This window comes from Plodia interpunctella, chromosome 8, assembly GCF_027563975.2.
Source record: "Plodia interpunctella isolate USDA-ARS_2022_Savannah chromosome 8, ilPloInte3.2, whole genome shotgun sequence".
Taxonomy (NCBI): Eukaryota; Metazoa; Arthropoda; class Insecta; order Lepidoptera; family Pyralidae; genus Plodia; species Plodia interpunctella.
In genome coordinates, this window is record NC_071301.1 from 7877239 (window position 1) to 7904832 (window position 27594).

The window sequence follows — 27594 nt, forward strand, 5'->3', positions numbered from 1 at the left end:
TAAATGAGGTAATTCTTTAAAGTTGAAATATTACTTGTATAAGACAAACTTAAATAAAACTTCGAACATTTTTTGATATATTATAATGACAATTATTAATATTCTTTTGATACTAAATATTTATAAAGTGTATACACAATTATTAAGTAATAAACAATATTTTTTATGAATAACCTAACAATAATTTGTCTTCTTGTCGTAGATAATTTTATTAGACTGTTAGCTGGTTTTTCAATATATTTTGCCGTGCTATTATGATCATTACCAGTACATTTTGAGATGCTTTTAATATAGGTATGATTACAGATCAAAGATATGTATTATTTTAGCTATTTAGTATTCAAAACAATACCGGAAAATATTCATTTAAAATACTTGTTGACAGATAAGAAGCGCTTGGAAAAACGTGGAAGAGAGGAAAACAATATAGAAGTATATTCAGGTTTCGTTTATGGATAAATATGCCGTCGTGCCGTGAAATATGCAACGCTTGCACTACCTATCTAACACTGTTATTCATAAAAAAGTAATTACTACTACATACTTTAAGCTGTATGCTTTGTTACATTGTTTGGCACGTGTTTACTCCGCGCTAAGTGTAATCGAGGCCTTATAGATTATTATTATGAACTATAAATATATAATGAATATGAACTATATAACTTTTGGTTTAAAAACAGTTTTAATAACATGATGAAGATTGTTCACTAGTTGAATGTATTTAAGAACGTTTCAGTGTTAACATGTAAGTATGGTGATTAGTTCACGTGATAATAAAATAAAAGTTTAAATAATTTAATAACTTTTAATGGAAACACCTTTTTAAAACTTTGTTACAATGATCTTACCTCCTTATTCGTAAAATAGTAAAATACATTTTTTGTGAAAATAAAAGATTTTTTTTATCTAAGCCATTTTTAACTTCTTTATGAATGAGTGGGTTAAAATGTAACATGGTTTTAGTTCAAGAATACCGTATCCATAGCCATGGCTTTCAAGAATTTATTTGCATTCTTCACTAACTTCTTGAAGGCAGTCGATATTATTGGACCCTGAAATTGAACAGTCACTTCCTTCCAATTTTCATTTGCGAATTTCTGCACAGTACTCGCTGAAATATAAAATATTATATTATAAATATTAGATATAGCAGATAATGAGTACAAATATTACCTAATATTTAAATTTTCGCGCAATCTTTGAATAGGACACAAGGTGCTTGTCAATTGAGTGTTACCATGTGCTAGAAAAAAGTACCCGTAATTATAAGACTATTTGTTGCCATGAAAAATTCCAACATCCAAACTTAAGTGTTCTTACCCAATTCTTTTTTGCCATTGAACATATTTTCAAAATTAAATTTGACTCCTTTTATCGGCACTGCCTCGGCTTGGTACGATTTGATGCTAAGATGTTGTTTACCGTTGTCATCAGTGACAATTTTGTATGATAAAGTTAGAACAGAATCGTATACATCTGAAAAAATGTTATAATTTTAGAAAATTAAGAATAAATCACACAGATCGAATTTGCCCCAGACTAATAAACCCTGTGCTCTCCCGCACTGGTTTCACACGAAGTAAAAACAAAGAAGACTTTATTAGGTACAATTTCTGTAACAAAGGTGAGTGACGATACGCGGCGCTGAGGCAGACGAGTGGAGTAAGTTATTTCGCCATAGCTCCGACCATTTGCAAACGGAAATAAGTTTGTGTAACGTGCTCCTTTATGTGATATCTGTGTGCATTTTATTGCAGCTGTGCACAAGATAATACACAGGACCTTTTTCAAAATTTAGTTTGTAGATTTATTAATATAAAATTATATGAAATACATACCCATAGCAAGCGAGTATTTGCCCTTGCCTTGTACAGGAAGAACGATCAGTTTTCCGTCCATCTCGTAGGTACCAGCAATGTCTAGGTGCGGGCATGACATTTTTATCACTAAACTCATTTGGGCCTTATCATGTCTGAAAAAAAAACCATGTTTCTTATTTTGAGCAGTCATATATCCTTTTTCTTTAAAGAAACGCTAAAAAATACATACATCTTCAACAAAATATTTTAAAACAAAATTTTGATTCTGTAGTAAATATCTTTAAACCTGATTTATATCTCTGTTCCAAATTGATTGAAATTGCATTTTCATGCGGGAAACAAATCTATACATATAGTTATTATCATGTAAGTATGACTGGCGAAATAATAAATTGGTTTAATAACTATTTTCTCAACCTTGGTTATAAACTGTTTGTAATTGGTTGGAAAATAGTCTTTAGGTCACACGATCACCTGATTTCTAGTATGACCGATAAATACTTACAATACTTGGCTACAATTTTTATGACATAAAATGCGATGCCAGTAAATAATTAAAGATGCCAAAATCAATTATTGGAGTAGAAAATTTAGGACAGCACGCATCTGTGGCTGAGGACACCGATATAACAATATAAAGATCAGAATCTAAATTTATTGATAGGCTAGACTGTGACTATGTCAAGCATTCATGTGCCATTTCGGGGGGAGTGGTGCAGGAATGGCCCCTTTAAAAACAACTATTTTGTGTCCCTACTAACATAGTTTCTAAGTATTACTAACACAATGAGTCCTGGTTACTTCAAATAAAAATTATTTATTCATTCATTCATTCATTCATTTAAAAAGCACCTCAGGTCCTTACTAATTGATAAATGTTATTATAATTTGAACGATTTTTAAATGATAGATTCAGATAAAAATGTATTTAATTTAGTTACTTTTATTTATTCGATTTTGTTTTGTGGGATGATAGTATGCTCTCCATTTAAATTTGCATACCCGTGGACGGTGAAACATGTAGAATTAAGTTCTTCTTTTAAAACTCATGTTTTTGCAAATAAATAATCTTTGTCTCTTTGCGGAAAAACGGATTTATAATATATTCCCAATTGATTCATAACTTAGCGGCCCGTCCGACTAACTATAATACATTATACACTTAAACCTTCCTCAGGAATAGACTATTACTAGTGAACACCTTACAAAAATCCGTTTGGTAGTTTTTGAGCTTATCATGTTAAACATACATATAGACGGGGATATACGACAGAGGGACTTCTTTTTATAATATGTAGGAACATGTCAATGCAAGTCCAATTTATGGTTGCGCCGGGCGTTTTGTGAACAAACGCGTAAAGCCATCTCTGCAAGAAACAATCGTGAAATCGTTTAGATGAGAGAATGTATGCTATGTGTTCCCGCCCTAGAATAAAACCACTTCATATCCTCCATTTCAAGCAACAATAGCATAAAAGAACGGTAGACACCATATAGGCTGTTGTAAATAAATAGCCAAATTTTATGTTATTTTTACGCTGACCCTGGGAACCGCAGCCTCATAGCGCCGAATGTAATCGGGTAACCGGGAGGATGAAAAAGATAGAGAATATTTGTGTCATTAACCAGCTTACTTCACATCCTTTACTTGACATTTATCAAAACCAGTTGCTTTTGTGTCTGTCATTTTGAACTTAAGAATTGTTTGGGTGCCATCGATCTCTTCCAGTACCATTGGCTCTAGGGGTTCTACTCCAAGACTCTTGTCACCGACCAGCAATTTCTGGTAAAAGCGTTGGGTGGCAGTTATCAGACACTTGGTGTCGTCAGCTTTGCATGGAATGACAGAAGTCGGAGCACCTGAAAATAGTATGATATTCTTCTTCATAGTCGTATTCCTCATGATTGAGGGTCGTGGTCATCATGTGGAATTAAACACACATAACAACTTTCTTGGCATTAGTAATGGAGTGGTTTGCCATTGCCTTCTTCATTTCACACACAAGTTAACAATCAACCAGTGTGCAAGTTCGTTTTCCTTCATCGGAAGCAAGTGGTGGTCGATGAAAACTACTATACATGAGTCAGATTGGTATACAAACTCATGTGGCACGAGTAGGATTCGAACCTGCGATCTTTCGATTCATTCGTCGTCATGGTGTCTTAACCATTATACCACCACCGCTTCACATCGCATGTAGATAGATTGATAACAAACTTTATTCACCATCATTTTGTACTTGTAACGTACAGAAATATATATTACTAGCTGCGACGGGAAAAATCATAATAATTTAAACGCATAAATCTTTCCGGAATCTCACTACTAAAACAACCCGCATTAGAATACGTATACATAGGGACAGCCAGACAACGGAAAGCAGCTTTGTTTTATACTACGAAATGAAGAAGGAGAATATTATTAGTAGGGAGTAGGACTTTGGAGTAGGGTGAATGTGTAGTTGTAATAACCCCATGTTTTGATAAGTGTTACTTTTATATAAAAATAATTTATTTTCTAAAAAATATTAGTACTTACCATAGCTGGATGATACAAACAATATCACAAACAATAATATATATGGCAAATACATTTTCTTAAACATATTCTTCTAACAAGATAAAATAAGGAAGTATAATTAAATATTTGCTAGTAGTAGTAAACTTAACGTTACTAACATAAAATTATTTAGAAAACATCACGATTTTATTATTTATATGCGGATTTGGTGCATGTAAGTACATGTTGTCTGTGTGTTTAGAATTATAGTTAATTTTTCAAATGCCCTAAAAACCAAGTAATAAATTAAAGTTTAACATGGAGGATTAAATAAAATATTTTAAGTTAAATTTACAACTAATGCCAAGGACTATGTGAATTGGAGAAGAATGAGCAGACAAATATACACGCTTATTGGCGTAGTAGTAAGCTTGGAAAACACTGCGATGAAAGAGATCGCTCGGGTAAAACCATAATAAAAAGTAGCCTATGTCACTCCTGAAGGTTTCGCCAATCTCTGTGCCACATTTCATCAGAATCGGCCTAGTAGTTTTTGAGTTTATCCATTACAAAAAAAAACAAAAATACAAATCTTTTCTCTTCATAATATTAGTATGGATTAAGTGGATGGGCCCTGAAGGATGTATATTTTTTCATACTTTTGCTAAATTCAATTGAATTGTATGATCAAAACTAGACGTTTCTTAAAAATCCTATAACATATGTGAGGCGTTTAACCACAACGATATTCTGTTTCTGCTCATGTAACATGTTGTTTTAACAAAAAATTACATGACAAAAGCTGTTATCGGCAAAGGCCAATGGAGTCATTTCATGTACTTGCTTGTGTTTTTCAAATTAGCTTATTAATTTATCATCCATGTTTGCAGTGATATAATATTTTTTTTTACATAAATGTAATTTTTGACACAAGCTTTTATTCTTTTTAGAGAGATCTTCATTAAATGCGTGACAAAAAATAATGTCCGTGCAATAAACCGTTAAGGAGTACTCGTCCGGAGCCTGCCTGGGTAATATTTTAATATTATTTTTATTTTATTACTTTAATATTTTCTGCCTATTCGCAATAAACTCAAAAACTTTTTATGCGGATTTTACTAATATATAGTGTGATTCCAAGTTTTTACATTTTTCATCGAGCGAAGCCGGGTTGCTAGTAGGTAGTTAATAAAATCACAAAAATCCGCTTTGAAATAATACAATTTATTCAATACAAAATGATTTAGAATTAACATTATCATCACAGATAATATGCCATTACTTATTGCTCCCAACAAAGTGTGCCTTCCATATGTTTACTGCGCAAATAAATGCTCCATTGGCATTGATTTGAGAAACTTGTTAAGATTCTTCATGAATTTCTTATAAGTGACAGCAAGGATTGGTCTCTGGAACTCGTGCAGCACTTCTATTGAGTTTTCGTTTGCAAACTTGAGCACTGTGTCGGCTGAAATAGAAAATGATATACTGTGAACTCAGTTCAATATTTCCTGATATGTCACTTAGGTTTTACCTAGAAGCGATGATCTTCTCAATCGCACTATGAAATTTATAAAATATAGCGTGTTATATTTCCATCTCATCATCATCAGATATTCAAATGTGCCCACTGTGGGGTGGGTACAGGCCTTCCTAATGGTTAAGGAGTATGGGCCAAGACCTGCACCGCGCCCATACAATTATTTTTACTTACTTTTTTTTTTTGCAACTAAGCAGTATCAACTTCCTAGTATTTTGTGATGTAAAGCAGTTTGATATAATAATATAAAGAAAAGAGAAAATAGATTTGTGGCCTGTGGTCCCGCTCTAGAATAGGACTACTCAGAATCCTCCTGTGGAGGTCGTACGAAGCGCCTAAGTGCTGAAACAATAGTGTCCCCAAAATGGTTGACGTCAGGCAGATAGCCGGTTGTTGTGTAGAGCATTGCTAACTCTAATTAGGTGACTCAAAATTTAATGGTTGTTATTATACGCGAACCCGGGCCTTGGGTGTCACGGCTTCGAATATAACCAGGAGCGAGGATGAGAGAAATACTATTTAATAATTAGGTTATGACAAAATCAATGGTTTTACCTAAATCTTTTCTGCCATTGAACAGATTGTCAAAGTAGAAAACTCCTCCCCTTTCAGTAGTTGCTTCAAAATTGTAATCCTTTATGCTCATATATTCTTTGCCATCATAAGTCTTCACAACCTTGTAGTCAACGTCAAAATTTATATCGTAGGAATCTAAAATAAGATAGGTACTTTAGAGTTATTATAAACATGCTAATATATGTAATTATTATGAAATAAATATTAATAAGATGTATGTATTTATTTCATCAAGTAGGTTCAGGGTGAATTGATTTGATTGCAGATTCAATAACACACACATAATCACTATTATGTTCCTATTAGTGTTTATTATTAGATAATAAATTATTTAAAATAATCACATGGATATAACAAATTTAGTCTGTATGAACCTCCATGTAAAGAATTTTATGACGATAAACTGATGTCTGGATGAACGCGAACAATTCTATAATCGAAAAAATCTATTTTATAAATAAAGTAGAAAATAGTTAATCATATAAATACCCATATTTTTACTATTAATTGGGTTAACCTCTCATATGCTGGAACACTAGAAACTATATTTCACCGCAGATCCGCGCATTACACTCGAAGGGTCAAAGCAGAGGAAAATGGACAACTGTATGGAACGTATGGTCGAAGAAAAAATTATAACGGGAAGATGGAAAAGGAAGCAAAGAATATATAGATGAAATAACAGACAATGCTGAGGTCGTGTCATATAGAGAGGTTAAAATTGATGGTAGGAAATAGTGTAAAATGGAAAATACTCCACCGACGAAAGCCTATTTCTTTAATTGATTGTTTGAGCATAGTCTGTCTATCAAAAGTAGAAAATAATTTATGACGAGGTCGCTCTGTCCCCTTGGCTGGTTATCCAATCTTAACAAAAATACGAAGTTCTTAAAATCAGTTTTCTACTTAGTATAGATATTATGTAACTATATAATTTATTTACAATTTCACTTACATATGCTCAATGTAAAGTTCCCGTTGCCTTCCACAGGGAGAACGATCAACCGACCATTCATCTCGTAATCACCATACATACCTATTTCTGGGCAGAACAAATTTAACTTGAAGTTTGATCGGCTTGTGTCGATACTGAAATTTGTAATGTTTAAAAAAATTGGTCCAATGGTCCTTAGCTCGAAAGAAACAAAATTTTAATTCTGTTAAATTAATGTTTAGTCTGATGGTAAGGATATCTCCTAATTTCCAGGAATGCTTGTTTAGAATTTAGGTGGGAGATCAAAATGTCTCTGATAAGGTTGAATCTTGGCATCAACCAAATGATAGACAGTGCGGACATTTGACCTTTTTATCAGCTAGTTCAGTTTTCCACTTAAGAAAAAATCGAAATTCTCAATAAATTCTTAATTATTTTAAAACCGTGTATCAAAACTTACCTAAGATGTTTTATTTCACAATAAGCATACCCAGTAACTGTTGCATTTTCAATTTTATACTTCAATATAGTTAAACTACCATCAACTTCTTCAATCCATACTGGATCAAAATTTTCTGTGCCAATCGATGGGATTCCGGGCATTATTTGAGAATACAAATCCTGAGCTGTCGATATCAAACAGTACTCATCATCTTCTCTACATGGTGTTATCGATCCTGAAATACGAAGAAGGTTGTGTTAGACATACAATATTATTTTGTTTATTACTTCTTTACCATGTTAGTCATTTTCGTCTTCATTTTGTTCACTTCTATTAAGCTTGTTACTCTCCTTTTATTAGTCATTCTTTACTTTTCTGCGTTTTACTCATCCATGTTCTTAAATAACTCTTTAAAATTACTTTTTCACTTGTGCTAAAAATTACTTCTTCAATTTATTGACGTTTATTTTGTTATGTTTTGGTCAAATTTATCTTTGCAACTAGATTAGCAATTACGTTACTTGAATTTTAATATAAAGCAATGAAAATATTAAATTAATTAAATTTTCTTTCTTCTAGGTGTTCTCTTACCTTGGCAAAATGTTAGGGTAACTAATACAAAACACGCAAGACGAAGCGTGCTATCCATTGTGTTGTCAAATAAGATTGATACGAAAATTCTACTGACGGTATTTATAATTTCCGTTAAAAATAAACGAAAATTAATTTGACACATATCAGTTCATATACATAATGTGATTGATGTGTGATGCCCAAAACGGACGAGGCAAAGAAGAATGAATGATGTTTAGAACGCGTAAAAATTTGCGAATTTTTGAAATACTAGATGTTCCCCGGGACTTTGCTCCCGTGGCAATCTTGATATAGCCTATAGCAATCTTGGATAATGTACCTTACTGATGGTGAAAGAATTTTTGAAATCGGTTTGGTAGTTTCGGAGATTATCCGCCTCGAACATACACAAACTCACAAACACTTACCTCTTTATAATAATAGTAAATGTGAAGAAGGAAAACATCTTGAGGAAACCTGCGTTATAGTACACCTACTACCATTTTCCGTCTCCGTTTTATAGGTACATGAATAGATAAATCATTGACTATATCGCAGGTTTCCTCAAGTCATTGTTAGTATCAAGAATATCATTGCGTATTTCATTCCACGTAATGAGAGTGACACAAAAAATTGTTACCTACGTAAACGTTATATGTAGATACTTTACTTCATGCAAGCTATTAGTATTGGTTGCAATCCGAGTTATATAATACAAAGATATAATACTTTGAAATTGTTTAATGTAAACTGTTTTAAATTCCGTCCATCATATTACCTTCCGTCTGTCGTCCGTTTACCTTTTAGGTAATTATCATTGTTTAAAATTAAAGTTTGTAGGGTATTTGACAAGGTCAGACAGTGTATATAAAATATGTGTAATTTAGGTTAAATAGATATGTGGATCATTATACGAAGATATAAAGTTTGTTGGAAAATTCATTTTGTCCATTTTCAAAAAGTATGAAATTATAAAAACAAACTCAACCGTCATAAATAACTAAAATTTTGTAATAACTTTTGTTATGAAGCCCTCACCATAAACGTAATATTTAATGTAACTGTCGAACAAAAATATATTTCTTTGCGAACATTATTAATATATTTCTTAGCAAGCTGTGACATCACTTGCTCGTGTTGGAGCGCTTGGACGAGTCCAAATATGTGTGATTTCATTTTTGTCATATCTTTGAAAGCTAAAACATGTTAGTGTTACAATTTTTTTACACTGCATTTTTTTCGATGTTTAGACAGATATCCATAAAGTATACATGTATAAGAAAGTCACAAAATAATTTGAATGTAGTATTTAGCTGAAGGTTAAAGAAAATAAAGAAAAAAAATCCAGTTGCCGACAGGTAAATCTGAATTAGCATTAAAATCAAGTGTATGACAAAAACAATGAATAATTATTTTGTTGTTTGTCATGTGTCATTGTTTTAAATTTATTTTATCCGTTTTGGAAAAATCTGTATGAGGTAAGACATCATTCAAAGTTCAACTCAGGTCAATGTAATGACTCAAGTCAATAGTTATAGCTAAAACCCCAAACGATAGATTGTAAACTATCTCGTATTCGGATAGGATCACTTATCCTATAAGATTCGATCAGCGAAATCTGTAATATCTGTATAAGCTTGGCATTTATTAACTATGCCTTTGAAAACGACCATGTAATCAGATGACTGGCTTTTAAGGTCGAAGATATGTATAATGGTGGATTTATCCTATGTTCCCTACATAGGATAAATCCACCATTATACATATCTTCTTCTATCTATCTCTTAAAGTTACATTAAATCATAAAGTTGCCATACCTATTACTTTTCAGAAAAAAATCTGTGATAAGAATGACGCGTTTGCTTAATCTAATTTAGATATAGCAAAGAATTGACGGGAAAAAGTCTTAGACCTTATCAGAAGTGCACAGTGAGTGAAAGATTGAATATAAATAGAATTTTGCCAACTTTCACGATAAACGTACACAAATTTAGGTGTTTCAGCCTCCCGCGGCCGCAGATAAAAGGAAAGTTTCCGAAATGGATCGACTCCAAGTTTTATCAGATTTTGGTTGAATTTGTTCGCGGAAATACATTTAGACGTGTTATCTTTCGCATGAACTTTTCCTTTTTTTCTGTGCCGCTATAATTTTTTATTCAATTAGAGTTGTAGCGTTTACGTGACAAATTGTTTTAACCTTCTTAATTTTTGGCTTAAAAATTTTAATGCTGGCTTTTTTTGGGATATTACAGTTTTTTCAATATTCATCCAATGTAGTGATATCCAATTTATATATTAATTTTTAACTTATCCGATTTATGTTCTTCGCTTATTCGATGACAGTAATTTCATTATAATAATATATCATACTATTTTAGGTAGAACTTTCTTCGCATAAACAATTTTGTAATCTTCTCTCATGTAAATTTTGTACAATTACAGTTTTCACAAATCTTTTAATACAGCCAAGAATAAAGGACCAAAGTTAATCCTGATTTCGAAAAAACAACTTATCTATATTATTTTAGTTTTGCAAAAGTTCTTTGGATATCTATTAAAGTTTTAGCACTAATATTGGCCCAGCCATAATTCGCCAGGATTGGCTGGCTATCGGAATAAACGTAGCGTCAAATAATCTGGGCTTTACGCTGCAGGAGACTACGGTAGCTGTAAGATGCTGAGAACAGCGGCTGGTATTGAAACTTGAATTGTAATAAATATTTTATATTTATATAATGAAATGACATTCATTACTCACATGATGAAACCAAGACCTGACTAAATTATATTTCCATTTAATTAACATTATTACAAAATCATTTCAAAGCAGACCACGTCTTGATGATTTTTCTACCAGTCAACTAACAGGTGATGCAGGGTTTAAATAAAAATTTTGAGGGTGAAATGAAAGAAAGAGAAAAATATATTATTTGTAAACAATAGACCTTAAATATTAAATTCATCAAGTTTAAGATTATTAAGTTATTTAGATAACATATTGTATGATTTCCATTTAAAATATTAGTTAGAATATTTATATGTTATGATGTCATGCTATGTGTGATTATACATTTTGTACTTATGTATACTATGCAATTAATTTGTGCAATAAAAATTATTTAATTTAATTATTTAATTAAGAATTTACTTGGCATCGACGCCAATTTGTAACGACAATTCTACGAGTATGTATCTTAAACTTCGACCACATTTATAGCAAAATTGTAGAAGCACGTAGATTATTTAGACTCACGATTTTTTCAATTTTTTGTAGAGTAAAACAAATGCAGAATGGGAGCTAAACAATTGCAGGATACGAGTATGTGCATTTATTAAGCTTAGAGATATTCTTTCACTTTCAATAAATACATATTTTTAACATTTGTTGCCTACTCCACAGATTTTTCTGTACCGTTTCAGCACGGTCCATTTGCTTGGCCAACTTTATGATTATGCTCTACGAACAATTTAATATTGTTCAGGATTGCGCGCCGTACGTTAAAAGTCGCAATCTTGCGCACCTTCCTCACCTCTCCTGCTTTTTCTTTGGTCCAGTCAACTATGAATTCAACATCATTTGATATATCATTTACAGCTTCTTCTTCCTTAACATCCTAGCTAATATTATAAATGCGAAAGTAAGTTTGTTTGTTTGTAACCTCTTCAGGCTCTATCTACTCAACCATTCTTCTTGAAATTTCGTATACATTTACTTTGAAGTTATTTTTCCGAGATGAAATACCTTTCATCCCGGAAAAATTACTGTTCCCGTGAGAAATTTACGCGGGTTAAGCCGCAGGCAAATCTAGTTCTCAATAAAGAAATGGTGTAAAATGTCTTTATCTACACTTCATTTATTTTACAAATATAAAATAAATTATATACCTAAACCTATCTCAGAAATCGCACTATCTATTTAAAAACCCGCATCAAAATCCGTTGTGTAGTTTTAAAGATATAAACAGATATAGGGACACGCACTTAAGCAGGAAGCGACTTTGTTTTATACTATGTATTGATTCGTACCTGGGCGACCGAGGTTGCCTCTCGACACATTTCTCTGAAAAATAAGTCCCGAACAAGTAGGTACTTGTAGGTATGTATTTAGTCAACCGCATCTCAACTCAGAGCCATGCCTCGTTGCTCAGTCGAGCTACGTTGTTTTTACATCCGTTGACGAATTACACAGAAATTGTATTGAGATTCGACGTAAGTCAATGCACGCCAGTGTCGAAACCTATGGAAAACAACGGCGGAGCCGCAACATGTTACGTCGACGCAACGGAGCAATGGGTCAAGGCTCTTACCCTGCAGGACCTCTGTGACTATATGAATTTGCAACTTTGGTATCTATATGTTTAACTTACCTATTTACTTTGATAATAGATACATAATTATATAGCCAGCAATAGCTATTTATGTGCATGACAAAAACTAAGATTTAAAATATAATATATATTTTAACCTCGTTTAAGTTTTCAACCTCGTATACTATACGAATACATTAAGAGGCGTGTGAATGCTTTGAATGGAAAAATAAAAATATTATTGCCCTTATTTATGAAAAATTCCGAGACAAACGGGCATGATGTGTGTAATTATTAAAATATAAATATGATCACATAAATAACGTTATAGCATGACAAAATATTATTATATTATCAATCAGTAGATTAGTAACCAATAGCGCCATCTATGTGAAACCGATGCAACTATTCAATAGAACGCCACAAAATTGTCGCCTAAAACCCATTTAAGTGACAACTCGAAACTCTGCTTTTGGAGTTGTTTATGGTTTTACTTTTGGGTTTACAGAGTAGATATATTAACAAAACTTTGAATCTAATGCGCCTTGCGTCTTTTAAAGCCATGTCCTTTTGCTCAGCTACGTTCCGTCGTTCCATCACGTTCACATCCGTCGTCAGACAACGCAGGAATTGTATTGACATTCGATGTTGCAGGCTACATTATTTTCTATAGGGTTTGACAGTGACGTCCATTGATACATGTCGAAACTCCATATTATTTCTGCGCCGTCCTACGTCGAGGGAAGTCAACATGACGGAGGAGACGGAAAGCAACTGAACAATGGGACATGGCGTTTATTAGTATTTTATTTCACCATGTTAGGACTCAACCAAAACGGATGTTTAAGACATTGTAGGTATTAGGCTCGATTTTTTTTAATCTGGTTGAAAAATAATAATAGACGAGTGCCTAATTTTTACTAAAAAGTAATAAAAACCTTATAGGTAGTGCAGTTTGATTGGAAAGATCAACAAAAAATCAATAAAATGTTCCGTTTTGACATGACATGAGGACAAACATTATAACTAGCGACCCGTTCCGGCTTCGCTGGGGTGAAACATAATAAATTATTATACTTAATTAATAAAACTAAACCTTCCTCAGGAATTACACTATCTATCGAATTTATCGCAAACGGACAGAGGGACGCTGCAGAGAACTTTGTTTTTTAATTATATGAATGTAAGGATAAGGATATTAGTATGGGATTATTTTTATTTGAATTTATGAAAGATATTTCACAATATATCTTAGAAACGTTTGTAACGAAGAAGTGCCGGTTCATTTGTCTTTTGTTATTGTTTATTCATGCATAACGACGATGGTTCACTCCGAGAGGTTCTCTATTAATAGCATTGAGGTTACGATTGAGTTAATTCGGCTTTACTATCAAAATATTACGTTTTATGTAACTACATAGGTATATTGAAAATAAAATGACATTTACTTTTTAGCAACAGCACAGATATTAAGACTACAGAACATCGTCCTGCACTTTTTTTGTACTTTTTTAAACCATAAGTACCATGTATTGTGTTTTGTTACATGTACAAAATGGTAGCGAATAAAGTTTATTATCTATGTATCTATCAACAGTTAGTAGTAATTTTGCTACTCGTAAATAATAGTAGTTTGTGAAATCAAATTAATATTCCCTTTTATATCAAGATGAAATCGAGATAAATATTATTTTGGCTGCTTCAGAGAAATTACACAACAATTATAAAATAATAGTAAAAAATCAAAATTTCATGTTAATTTATCGTACAAATATTTTGCGAGACCTCACGTGTCTTTACAAAAGCGAGACTCTTCATTCACCAGTCATCAATATTTCTATAAGCTTTAGCTAGTAAAATTAATGTTTTTAAAGTTGTCTGTTTGTCTGGAATCCCATTAAATGTGACGACAAAACCCCAGTTGCTTGTTGCGTATGATGTGTGGCCTGCTATGCGCCTCTTTGTTCAGTAATCCCCCATGGGTTTGAGTTGTGCAAAAAATGTGGGAACACAATTATATTGCTTCTTAGGGTTGTGAAAATTATCGACAAATTGATGTTCGATGTTTTTCTAAACGTGCCCAAGCTCATGTTAGTACCTACGTTAATTTATTTGTTGCTATTGACAATCATCGTGTTAGTTTTAAAATGTGACAGTTTTGTGATATTTGTAAGTAATTTGACTCGATATACAACCAGTGTTAACTGGAAGAGGAAAAACCTAAATTGTGACCTAGAACGATATTAGGTAGCGACTTTAGTTTGCAATTAATTTGATTATGCATTGTGATTATGAAATAAATATAATTTACATAAAGTGTGCCATATGTCTTAAATACTTTAGCGTCGTTAATGTTTTTGGTTGTTTGTTATGACAAGAATAAATATTATATTTTTTTTTATCTTGAATATGTAAAAGTTCAAAAACCTACCTACTTCGTTGACATTTTTACAGACATATACAATCAATCATATTCGGTACGAGTGCGTCAGAAATGTATATTATTATAAAAAGGTAAGTAGTATAAGTGTTTGGGAGTTTGTGAGTTTACATGTTTGAGGCGGGTAACCTCCGAAACTACCAAACCGATTTCAAAAATTCTTCCACCATAGAAAGGTAACATTATCCAAGATTGCTATAGGCTATATTTTATCTCAAATTCCCACGGGAGCGAAGCCCCGGACAACATCTAGTTTATTATATACCCATCACCAAAACCTTTATAAAATTTAATAATCCTAAGTGGTAATATTTTTCTACTATTTTCTGTGTATTCACCGTCTAGACAATGTAATGGTGCTTTCTTTCTATAATAGTATTAAATATTAAAATAATTGGAGATTGGATAGATAACAAATATCACTGGGTAGATATCAAATATTACTATTTCCAAAAATACTAATGACATTTTAAAACGATTTAGGTAGATAATGTTCGTAAAATTATGGATAATAAATATACTTCAAGTCGATTAAAATAAGTATAAAAAAATAACAATGAATAATATGTACCTAATGCATAAAAAAAATTACTTATAATTATAGCTTTCTATGTAAATAACCCAATCATCCAGATATCGTTTAGATCTTAAAAATATCATCGAAATCATCGATATGGTTAACAGGACACGTTGCATCACTACTACTACCCTTAACGCACAATTTTGGCTGAGCGAATAATGACGCGCCTACCTCCGCCACAAAATCACTGAATACAGAAGAACATCATTTTTAGATGGTCATTGTTTAAAGTGCGTTTGCGTGGTGTGGATTCTGCACTGGAATAATACCACTCCGATTTAAGGATAAAGTGCACACTATATATAAAACTTTATATAACTGCGTAACGCGGACGATATCATTCTATACATAAAGCGCACATGTACGTTTAATGCAATCAGTGTGCATACGCTCCAAAAACTTTGACAAAGGTAACAACTGCACCACAAAGTTTGACGTTCAGTTTGAAAATCCTGGCTAAATCTTTACAATTTTAAGTTTTATTATTGACTCTGGGTTTTGTGGTGTCACAACTCGGAATTAACCTCAGAGCAAGCTCAACAGATAGGAAACAGAGAGTCTTACCGACACATGCAATTCAATAGTGCAGTTTCTGTGCCACCGTCATTTTGTGACCCCATTCATTCAAGCCCACATCGACAATAGCATTGCAAATAACTATTATTGATGTCGCTGGCTCTATTAATGTGATAGACTGGCCGTTTTTGCGTGTGGCTAGTTTAGAGGTAACAATGGTTTGTTCCAAATGCTTTGGTATATTTTATTGAGTATACTTTCAGTCGATATATTCTTTTAAGTATCTCCTTCTTTCATTATTAATCCCATCTCAATCCCAACTAATGTTACAAATGTGAAAGTAAGGTAATTCTCTTTGTTTTCTTTTCCTGAAATTCGAAAAAATTTGCAAACATGTAAATAGTTATTAGTACTCAAAAGGGATCTATTGCTGATTTAGGACATAGGTAAGTTACTTTTCATACCGGAAAAAGATACTGTTCCCGTAGGAAACTTACGCGGGTGAAGCCACGAGCATAATGCGAGCACACGAATGTATTTATGTATTTAAACCTACTGATATTATAAATGCAAAAAATGGACTGTTGTTTTGGTGTTTCAATTCAATGTGTGAAATGTTTGTCGCTAACTCATATGATGTATTGGACACATTTCCATGAAATTTAGTATCTGGAATATCATCGATATAGGGTACTTTTAGTCCAATATTATCACGGCAGCCAAACTCCTGGGCGAAGCTAGTAAAATGCGAAACTTTAGGATATTGTCTATGAGTGTGTGAAATTTTATATGGTTATAACTTCTGTAAACTTTAAATATTTTACTAAGAGGCAAGTTCACAGCTTAAAGATAGTTCATTTCCGTGGAATCTATTTGACCAAACTGTCAACCTAGTTACTGTAAAAAAGAAACACAAACCCGAAATACCTTTTATCGAATTTGCTACAACAATCCTCAAATATTGTCACAAAACAATTTTTGATATGTGAACAGAGAATGTTTTTGTCCAAACAGCGTAACGCACAAAGGGACGGGCAATTGTTCGGGTCTGATTCAAAAGCATTTTTTTCACTGACAATTGTGCAATGCATGATCACATAGGAAAACACACGCCTACTATTGCGATCCTGATATTGCATTCATTTGATATCAAACCGCGGATGTTGTATCAAAACTTTGATCCCGCAAATAATGGGAAATGAACCCAGGTGTTCGATTTTTACGTATTATTTAGTTGGTTGTTGGGGTTATTCCTGAAAATGATTTTGAGACACAGAATTTATCAACGTCACAATGAAAATTAACCACTTACCAATAAGCGCTGATTAGGCTTGAGGCGTTAACTAAATAGGTACAGTACATGTGGTCTATATTCTGTATCATGTAAACACGTTCTATTTAGTGTGTATGCCGGTAGCCTAAAGATGCCAAAGACAATGCAAAAAGCAAAAGAAGCAACGATAATGGCTCTGAGAGAGAGAGAGATGGTCCTAATACAATTTAAATTTTTGAAAACCTTCTACATATATATGTGAAAGCACAAAAAGAACACGCACGAGCTCATCTTTTAGCTGCTTCACTGAGGGGCAAGGGCAAAGCACAACAATTTGTCATTTCCCCTAAATGTTTTACTTGAACAAACATCTTAAGGTCTATAAAGGACACATTAAAAAAACTGCGGTACCCCAAAGCTTTCTAGTGATTAATCCCGAAGATAAAACCACAAAGGTCTACAAATGTGTGCCGAACAGATTCCAGATCTTAAGCGGATAAACTCACATTTGAGGTAGAAGTTTTTGTTGACTGAGTTATCAAGAATCTTGGGTGAGCACGTGTTTTGACTGGTGATTACATTTTTGCAGACGCTCCCTACGGCTACATTCAATTGTCTGTAACATTTTTGTGAAGATGCTATCAATTCTGCAGCCTGAGGTGTAAAATATGTCATGTACAGACATATACTGTATTAGATGGTAGAAAACTCATATTATAAACATAATTTATTGAAAAGGTTTACACCAAAATTAATTGTAGCAACTTGAACTTTTTAAAGTAACAAAGATGCAATGAGAAATAATCTTGGTTGCATATGAACACTGTAGCGTATGATGATTTTATTGCAAATTACGATAGTAAATGGACTAAGAAGAATAAATACATCACACTCAGTTTTGAATATTATAATCGATGCTACAGTTACATCTTTGATATCTCTTATCTGAACGTTTTTCCGTTTGCTTCCCAGCGTTGGAGTTTTTGATTTTCTGTTATTATCTTTAATTTATGTTTTAGGTTACATAGGATAATATAGCATGTGGTAACTGAATGACGAAATAGATCGACACGATGATTGGAACATCTTATTATGGAAGTAACATTAAGAAGCAAATTAAGAAATATCTTAGGAAACATACTTTATACGAATTTACTGGATGATTCAATTTCTCCTTATTACTCAGTAGACTTGATTACGAATTGTCTCCGCTCTAGAGATGTTTTGTAGTTATGTGTAGTATAGACATTAGTACATTAATGAAAAATAAAAATTTCATTGCGTGACTCAAATTAATTGGTATTGTTGACTTTACGACAAGGACAACGGTTGATACGTTTTACAGAACTCTGGACATCACTTTATGGACATTTTAATGGCATAAAACACAGAGCAAACATCAAAACGAGTTTACGACCCCACAAAATCCTTATCAAGGGTACACCAAAACATAATGTTATTTTTACGCCCTAAGAGATAGGCTAGGAAGGTTAATTGCTTACAGGACTAGCGCGTCGTGTGTGGTTCTATTTTGACGCATCACTGATCAAAATCAAGATAATGCGTTCAAAACTTAGTGACCGCTATAAAATTCCTTCATTCTACGTCACGATGTCGTTGCATACCGACGTTCTTTTGTTATTCGTCGAAATCCTTCTATGAGGCTTGATTATCTAAATGCATTCATACAAAGCGGGATTAGTGGTCCAACTTGTCCCTAATTGTTCTCTAGCCGTGGGATTAAATGGAGTAAATGCTCGTATCCTTTCGACCGGTTCTGTGACATTATTGTGTCTTTGAGTTGATTCAGTACGTGGGATAGACGTTTGTGAGTCATTAGATAGTTCCTTGATTAAGACATATAATGAGATAATCCTGTAACAAATATACATGTCTTTTTTGAAGCGATAATTTAGAAGTTGCGTTTTCTTTACAATATAAACGTAGGTATAGTTATTATATGGTAATTCAAGTTATATTACTTCTAAATATTTTGATATTAATATTTATCTGAAAGTAGAACTATATTAAAAAATTTAACATATCAAATTACGAAATTGCAAGTGTAGTGTGCAAGTGTGCAAGTGTGCAAAATAAATACAAATTTATTCGCAGTAAAAACAATAATAAATGCAGTAAACATTAGTTACAAAAACTATATGCAATTTAAAACTTTTTCCAACTAGTATGTGAGTTCCCATTTTTTTGGACAATAGCAACTAAACCTGAAATGTTTAGATAGATTTCCATGTCACAGAATACCAATAAATTTACTGGCAACACATTCGAATAAAAACTGGCCAAATAACGAATGCGGCATAAATAACACTAGCCGATTAAAAATGGAAACTCGTAGGCCTAAAAATATGTAAGCGTACATTTACACAACAAATACTAAAAATCTTATCTAATATTTTGGAACACAGTCCGACCAAATTATTATTGTTTGAGTTAGTTATGAAATAATTATGTTACTAACTAGTTACTTTAAAAAGTATTCAGGAAAAATATTTCACGAGTTCAAAGAAAACAAATAATGATTATCATATCGTATCTGTTAGAATATATATCTTATAGATATAGATCATAAAAATCTGACGTACATAATATAATTGTAAAGCTTGCTTGCTAGTATGTTATTGTTGATACTACTGCTGATATATTTATTCATATTGCATAAAAGACATCTCACTTTACTAAGTACTGATCTTGTTATATAAACTTATCAAAAATAAACAATTTTCTGAAAGAAAGTAATAAAATAAGCATATCGTTAACTATTTAAAATATTTGACCTAATAGGTTCACGAAACCATAAAGTGAATTTTTAGGTAACATTAAGAATACTCCAGAGTGGGTCACCATCACATAATTATCCAGTTTAATAACAAAATTATGAAGCAGGTTGGGCCCAAATATTTTAATAAGCATTGAATAAAAATGTTTATAGTAAGCACACTGACCCAGATCCTTGGTCCGACGTAGCACGTCATAACTTTTGAACGTGACTTGAAAATACGCTCAGCGGATTTTATGTGGACACGTGCGGAGGTGTATCTTACAAAGGAGAATTGTGAGGATGAATTCTTAGATTCTTAGAATATATTTTCATTCTTTATATATTACGTAAGATATTGTAGTGTAACGTCATTTGAATCTAGTAGTAGATGTGGTTCATGGAATATTTTTGCATAGTTTAGTTTATACCCAATTATTTTTGCAGGTAAGCAATATTATGTTCACTATTATTTTATACAAATTTTATTGGTGGTAATATTTCCTATTTCATATGTACTTACATACTCCCTGATTATAGATGCTCCATACCTTCCTTATAAGAAGCTGTAAAGTGTAAATTAACAGGACAGGTGAAGCCAAACAAAAGCTTGTAAAATAGATAGCTAAACCTGCTTGATACGTAAATTGTATTGCAAACTGCACTCAGCAAAACATGCACGCACAATTAATTAGCTCACATGGTACACAGTCAATTGTCCTAATGAATCGGGGCCTGCGCTGAATTCATTGCTATGCGTGCCTAGGATACCAATATTCACCATCTACATACTTTAAAATGTTTGGATAAGATGTGGCCGAAAGCTATTGGACGAGATTGGCGGGGACGAAGAAAGCAAGGCAGTCCAATCGTTGGACATGATCAATATTAACGTCCACTAGATAATAAAATCTTCTCTTCGTGTCGAAATTATTTCTATTTACAACTGTGTGTAGCCACAACAATCAAAAATATTATGATGAGATGTGGCGAAATTTTGTGGAAGAAACCATGGATAGGACGACCAAGGAAGGCTGCCTGTTGCAGTGACAATATTGCCAAAATCGAAGGCTCATCATGAAAAATAATTGCATCATATTCAGAAGCTAGACCTGGTTTAGGTGAGGCTGTATTTTATATCTTTCAGTGGATGAAAAAAGAGGAAAAAGTAATACTGAGTCTGAGCTTTTGCACATATCTCTTTTTTGAATTGCTTTCTCTGATTATGAGTATATTTTCATTGAGCAATTAATGAATATTATGCACACAAACTGATTTATACTTAAAAGAAAAGCAAAAAAGAGAGTGAAGCTGCTGCTAACCTAAATAATATTGACAAACATATCATCAAGGAAAATATTTTCATTGTAACAGTCGACCAATAGACTAGGAAGTTTGGGTAAGATTTCTGTTATTAGCGAAGTTGTTATTAGCTATCTCACTCTGTTTTGAGGAAATATTTCGAGTCGTAATTAATTGACAATATTTGGGGAGAGTCGAGGAAAATGGTGGGTTATCAAGATTCGTTCGAACTTTATCTGGATAAATATACAGTGTGTAATTCCCGTTTTACTGATATCATTAATTATTTTTGCTAATATAGCTACAAAAATATTGAACTTAAATGGATTTGTTATACATGTCAGACATGCTTTTTAATTGATTTTTGAAAATAATAATGAGATGAAAAAATCTGGATTCGAGCGGGTTATTTTCAAAAATATTTAACTTATTGATATTCTTTGAGGTTTTTGACCTGAAACATCACTAAGAACGTTAACAATTTGACGTCTACTCCAATTTGAAGGATCAAAAGATTTATGTCCAAGTTCAAAACAATGAGTTATGTCATATTTCAAAATAGAAAATCGGAGTAATTTTCAAATTAAATTCAGAGATTACTCCGAATTAATTTCGATTTTTCGAATGCCTCTCAAACTAAAAAGGGTTAGGGTCTTGACATCTTCATATTGGAATTCCCGAATCAACTCCAGTAATCTTATGAGCTTACCTGTAGCGTCTGTCGAGATGATCCATCTATGTTGAAGTCCATTGTTGGTGGCAAGTTGAAAGGCGCGACCCAAATATTGTCACAATGGACCGGAGAGCCGGAGGGACAAAGAGGTTCGTATAATTAATGGTGAAGACTACGAAATGTCGCCATCTTGCGCTGCGGAGTGACGGATAGACAGCGAGTGGAATAGAGTTGTTTAATTTAAAAATTATGAAGTTAGAGTATTTGACGTTTAGGTCGTCTTTTAGCTAAAGAGAAGAAAGTGAAAATCGATATTAATTTATAAGAGTAATTTGATTGATCGATTTAAATATGTTTTAAGTTAAAAGTATATTTAAAGAGCTTTTCATGTACCCTACTGAGCACATATAGATTTAATGAAATAATTGTTTTAGTCTACGCTGTTTTATTAATATTTCCCAAAAAAACTTTTCAAATCTTAACTTCTAATAAGTTAATTTTAAATTTAATTTTACCTACAGTTATTAGATTTTATTGAAGTTGCCTAATTGCATCTTTTCATTTAGTAACTTAAGTCGAACGAATACTCGTTCAAAGTACTCGTAATTATTATATAAGAAAAGTTATACCTACAACAACATAGAAAATGTCTAAATCAACTCCAGGATATCTCTATTCCTCGTCTACCCACACCGACGCTGCTTATATCGTTAGATTAAGATAAAACTAAAACAATAATCCTTTTCATTTCTTCAGTCCTTTATTTTAAGCCACTATGAATGGCTGGCGATGTCTTCATATCAGGAATGACGAAAAAATCTGTGTGGGACGCTCTTTACAGCGCTTTTATGTCTTTTGTAACTATCTAGCACATTATGTGGACTATAAAGGATTGTAAGATCAGATATTAATGAGTATCCAGGGATGTTTTATTATAAACTATAGCTTTACCCCAGGCTCTGCCCATGGCAAAAAGCAGCCTAGCTGCTACTCTCATAAGTACAACTATCTCTTATATCATTGCTTCAATTGCTCTAATAAACCCGTTCAAAGACAGTCCAAGTATCAATTCTTTGCAAGCACAAACGAAAAAGTCCAATCGATCGATGCGTTCGATTGCGTGAGATTCTAACTCCTAAATCGGTTCAGCTATACGCGGTGCAAACTGCGATTATTATAATAACAGGTATAAATATGATGTACTAATAGGTAAAATAGAAAATTAATATTTTATTCGACTTCGAAACCAAATTTTTTCAAAAACAACGTCATTTATGAGAATTTCATCGTTCTTCGAGAAGCCTTTTGATTCAGTATTTACGTCGTGCACACTGCGGCTTCTTAATAAAGCAAAGGTGTTTAATTGGCTGACAAACTGCGCGCGAAGTAATTACGTCTTGGCTGTGCGGTTCAAACAACGCGTCAATCTTGTCGCTAGTGAGGAGACGGCTTTGTGGAAAATGACGATTTTTTTTATGTCGATTATAAGGAAACTATATCGCGCCATCTATTGTTGAACTTATTCAGTTCGTCGCTCCAGCGCATCTTTGGATGACCCGAACCGTCTTTTGTCATTCGGTGAAAATATATACTGGACCAAGCGTCATAGAAGAAAGAGAGAGAGACTTTTGCCCATTACTGGGACATAAATGGCTATTTAAATAATTATTAAACAAGAAAGCTGTTTAAATTAAATAGTAAATTTATATTTATTGTTATGTCTGCAGGTTATGGCTTCAATTAGAGATAATAATAGAGAGCTAAATAAAGACTTCCAGAAATTTCCATGGGATGAAAATCTTTGTTCGTCTACAAAATGGTAGGCAAAAAGAAGTTTCACATAGCATACAATTTATTTTATGTTTAAAAACATACATGAGTTTCTAAAGATTAACTAAAATTATCATCATAATGATTGAATGAAATGTGTTTAATTTGGCTGACAAATTGCGATCGAAGTAATAATGATTTGGCAGAATGTTACATATTCCTATACTATATCCTGTACTATTCCTGTACATCCTGTTATCCATAAAATTGATGTTTAAACATACTATAAGCTAAAGTATGTTTTGTCTCTTTCTGTCAATAGCATATACAGTGAATAACGCGCGGGATCAATCTTTTCAAATATAATAATATGAAGGATAACAAATATCAAAAAATTGTTTAGCTCAAAAAAGTTTTGCTGTAGTCTGATAAATGCAAGCTTTCTCAGCTTTTTTTGCTCAACTATTTCGGTGAAAAAAAAAATCTATATTTTGTATCGATAGTTAGATACGGGCATTGGGCATCCCTAGCGGGCGGTGAATTTGCGAACACTTCCAAGTGTCAAAGAACAGCTTCATACAGCGACGTGCGGTTTGCAGCTATTACGTCGTCGCTGTAAGCGCTTACTCAGCGATGAACAGAACAGCTATCCACTTTGATTAGTTTTTGATCCAGCGCTTTATGCATCTAAATGTAAAGTGATCGAGGCATGTGCAAGGTAACAAAGCCTGGTTTATATAGTGTACCTATTTTTATTTATTAAATCAAATATTTTAAATTATTAAAATTATTTATTTCATCGCCATTATTGAAATCGACAGTTACTGCCGATTGTTAATGTGCAAGTGAAGAAGTGGCGAAACAGACATATATATATAAGTATGTATGTAGCAACAGTTTCATATTATTAATCTTCTCTTCACACATAATAAATCCTCGACTCCACAACATTTCCTACGCAAATAAAGAAAGCAAAGTAACTAATTACACACAAATATCTCACAACCTTCACAACGTATGAACAAATGTAAATATCATTAAATAATTATAACAATTAACACTGCTCTAATTAACAGTTGTTAATAAATTAATATCCCATCAAATTATTACATACATTATTTTAGCCAATACAGGTTTATTATAACTCTAATTAAGTTGAATATATGTGTGTATGATTGTGAGTTTAATTTACTCGCAACTAGTAAATTTGTTGTATGGGATACATGCTTTCAACGTAATTTTTATTTAATTCAATGCAATTATATTTTTGAAAAGGGTTTTTTTTTCAATTTTAATTCGACATTCAAAATTGAGAACAGTGTTTTTTCATACGCCTTTATAAAGTTCTCGGCCTTAGCCCATAATGCGATAAAGTTAGGTATAAATTTGTTCTTATTAAAAGTTAATCTATTTAACCTAAAACTCTATTTATCCACCCAAGATTGAATGTCTTATTGAATCTGTCACAAACTATTGTTTATTGAGGGTGGCATATTAGTTTACAAGTATATCATTCATCCCCTCTATTTACTATTGACTACGATATTACTTCTCAACTCTTTCCGAAGTTTACCTTCTTTGTTGACATCTGCCTTCGATTTATTGGAAATTGTTTCGACTTCGGTTATTAATTTTGTCAGATTTTATGGAAAATCTTATTTTATTTCAACTATCATAAAGTTTAAAATTACATGAACCGGTTCCAACTATTTTTGTTTTTATTGAAAACATTGATTTTGTGTGATTCCCACGATGTAATATTGGGACAATTGAAAAGGGCAAATGTCGTTTGTACCGACAAATTGTTTGTTGAAATAATATTAAAGAGTTGGAATAAATGAAGTACCTACATTGTGACAGATTCAAACTGTATATCTAAGTCTCTATTTCAACATAGTAATGTGTGGGTTATCAAAATCATCCACATATATTGAAAAAAAAATAATGATGTAATAAAATTAAGAACATAAAAATGTTCCATAAATTTGCGATAGAAAAATTCCTAGATTTTTTGAAGATTTTTCTTTTAATGTAGACATCAAATATGGCTATGGCTACAATGATGTTGATGATGAAAAGGCTAATCGTAGTGCAGTAATTGTTGGTTTACATTAACAGATAAATAGATATAAAATAAATAGTGGCCTAGCAGTGAGGACACACTTATTAGCACACGATAGATAACATTAACCTAAAAGCAGATTAACTATTCTCAGTAGCGGGTTGAAAAGGGCTGAAATTAGTAGGAAACTAGGTATACAATTTGAAGAAAATCAAATTGGCAAATAACAACAGCTGTTTAAATTTAAATGTTATATCGATAAACAATCACAGTCAAGTTTCAAACTAATAATGCTCAGTTAAGATCGCACCCGAAGGCTGTCATTATTAAGTTATTGTAAATCAATGGAGCGACAAATCGGGGGCTCAAATATTGCTAAACTTGGATGGTAACATCTTGGTACTTGCGATGAGATTTTGTACCCACTTGTAATTCGAAACTCGTATTAGTATACCAAGAGTTGTGGCATTTCACTTAGATACATGACAACCTTCCGTAGCTAATTTGGAAGCAAATTCCTGTTTCGATATTTCATTATGTAGCTCCAGATTTCTTGTACTTGCAAAGTGCTTCTGTTCTCTATAAATATCTTGAAGGGGCTTGCATCATGCATTAAAGAAATTAGTCCTTTCAGTTATGAGTAAACCGAATGCGAGTGGGAGCGACACCTTTGTGGTGAATCTCCAATTAATGAGGGACTTAGAAATTGCGAATTTCGTAGGAAGCAATAAATTGCTGTCCTTTGAATTTCTTGACATAAAGATTAACTTCAAAATCGACTTATTGGGCTTATTAGTAAATACTTGACGTACTCGATTCAAGTTTCTAAGAACCTTATCTATTTAGGGAAGAGTAATCGGCGAAGTTACTTTTTATTCAATCAATGGTTGTAAATTATAGTTGGTGTAGAAGAGACATCCTGGTGTTTCCATAATATCTCACGGAAGACTGTTGAAATTAGAACTGTTTTATGGCATCTGTTTTCCTTAAAAGGTGTCATGTAATTAGAATATGCAACGAATCTTCACATAATATTTTTTCATGGTTCACTATCATACACATATTAAGCTTAATATGTGTATGATAGGGAACCATGAAAAAATATTATGTATGAAGTGTGTGAAGTTATGGTGTGAACTTCACACACTTCACACTTATATTATTATATTATAGGTATTAAGCTTAATATGTTTGATGGTTTTTATAGCAATAAATAATGCAAGTCAGACATATAAATATTATAAGAAAGATATTTAATTGGTAGCCCTGAATGCTGCTATGTATTAAATGTATTAAATGTATTAGGACAAACCACACATATTGAGCTAGCCCCAAAGTAAGTTCGAGACTTGTGTTATGGGATACTAACTCAACGATACTATATTTTATAACAAATACATATATAGATAAACATCCAAGACCCGGACCAATCAGAAAAAGATCATTTTCCATCATGACCCGACCGGGGATCGAACCCGGGACCTCTCGGTTCAGAGGCAAGCACTTTACC

At 32.6% G+C, this 27594-nt stretch overlaps 2 protein-coding genes across 3 annotated transcripts; both read right to left on the bottom strand.

The window, feature by feature from the left end:
- Positions 1-791: 791 nt before the first annotated feature.
- Positions 792-4511, bottom strand: LOC128671798 (circadian clock-controlled protein daywake-like). Its single transcript, XM_053748560.2, has 5 exons — positions 4360-4511; positions 3455-3680; positions 1839-1972; positions 1321-1476; positions 792-1111 (listed from the first exon to the last, which is right to left on the bottom strand). The coding sequence occupies exons 1-5, from the start codon at positions 4424-4426 to the stop codon at positions 960-962; spliced, it is 735 nt and encodes a 244-aa protein (XP_053604535.1). The 5' UTR covers positions 4427-4511; the 3' UTR covers positions 792-959.
- A 1012-nt stretch (positions 4512-5523) lies between these two features.
- LOC128671797 (circadian clock-controlled protein daywake-like) lies at positions 5524-8835 on the bottom strand. Of its 2 annotated transcripts, none has more exons than XM_053748559.1 (5): positions 8814-8835; positions 7831-8047; positions 7392-7525; positions 6416-6571; positions 5524-5788 (listed from the first exon to the last, which is right to left on the bottom strand). In XM_053748559.1, exons 2-5 carry the CDS (start codon positions 7971-7973, stop codon positions 5637-5639), a joined length of 585 nt encoding a protein of 194 aa, XP_053604534.1. In that variant the 5' UTR covers positions 7974-8047; positions 8814-8835; the 3' UTR covers positions 5524-5636. The 2 variants fall into 2 exon arrangements, with proteins under 2 accessions (XP_053604534.1, XP_053604533.1); XM_053748558.1 differs by lacking the exon at positions 8814-8835 and adding an exon at positions 8404-8545.
- Between the last annotated feature and the right edge of the window lie 18759 nt (positions 8836-27594).

Bases quoted from the DNA above. Each gene is read 5' to 3' on its own strand.
- LOC128671798 (XM_053748560.2), bottom strand. From the start codon at position 4,426: ATGTTTAAGAAAATGTATTTGCCATATATATTATTGTTTGTGATATTG. The intron at 3,681-4,359 runs GTAAGTACTAAT...TACTATTTTCAG, and splicing joins GTTTGTATCATCCAGCTATG to GTGCTCCGACTTCTGTCATT. The intron at 1,112-1,320 runs GTAAGAACACTT...TTTATATTTCAG, and splicing joins CAATGGCAAAAAAGAATTGG to CGAGTACTGTGCAGAAATTC.
- LOC128671797 (XM_053748558.1), bottom strand. From the start codon at position 8,461: ATGGATAGCACGCTTCGTCTTGCGTGTTTTGTATTAGTTACCCTAACA. The intron at 7,526-7,830 runs GTAAGTTTTGAT...TACAAATTTCAG, and splicing joins TGTGAAATAAAACATCTTAG to TATCGACACAAGCCGATCAA. The intron at 6,572-7,391 runs GTAAGTGAAATT...ATCTTATTTTAG, and splicing joins GAACTTTACATTGAGCATAT to ATTCCTACGATATAAATTTT.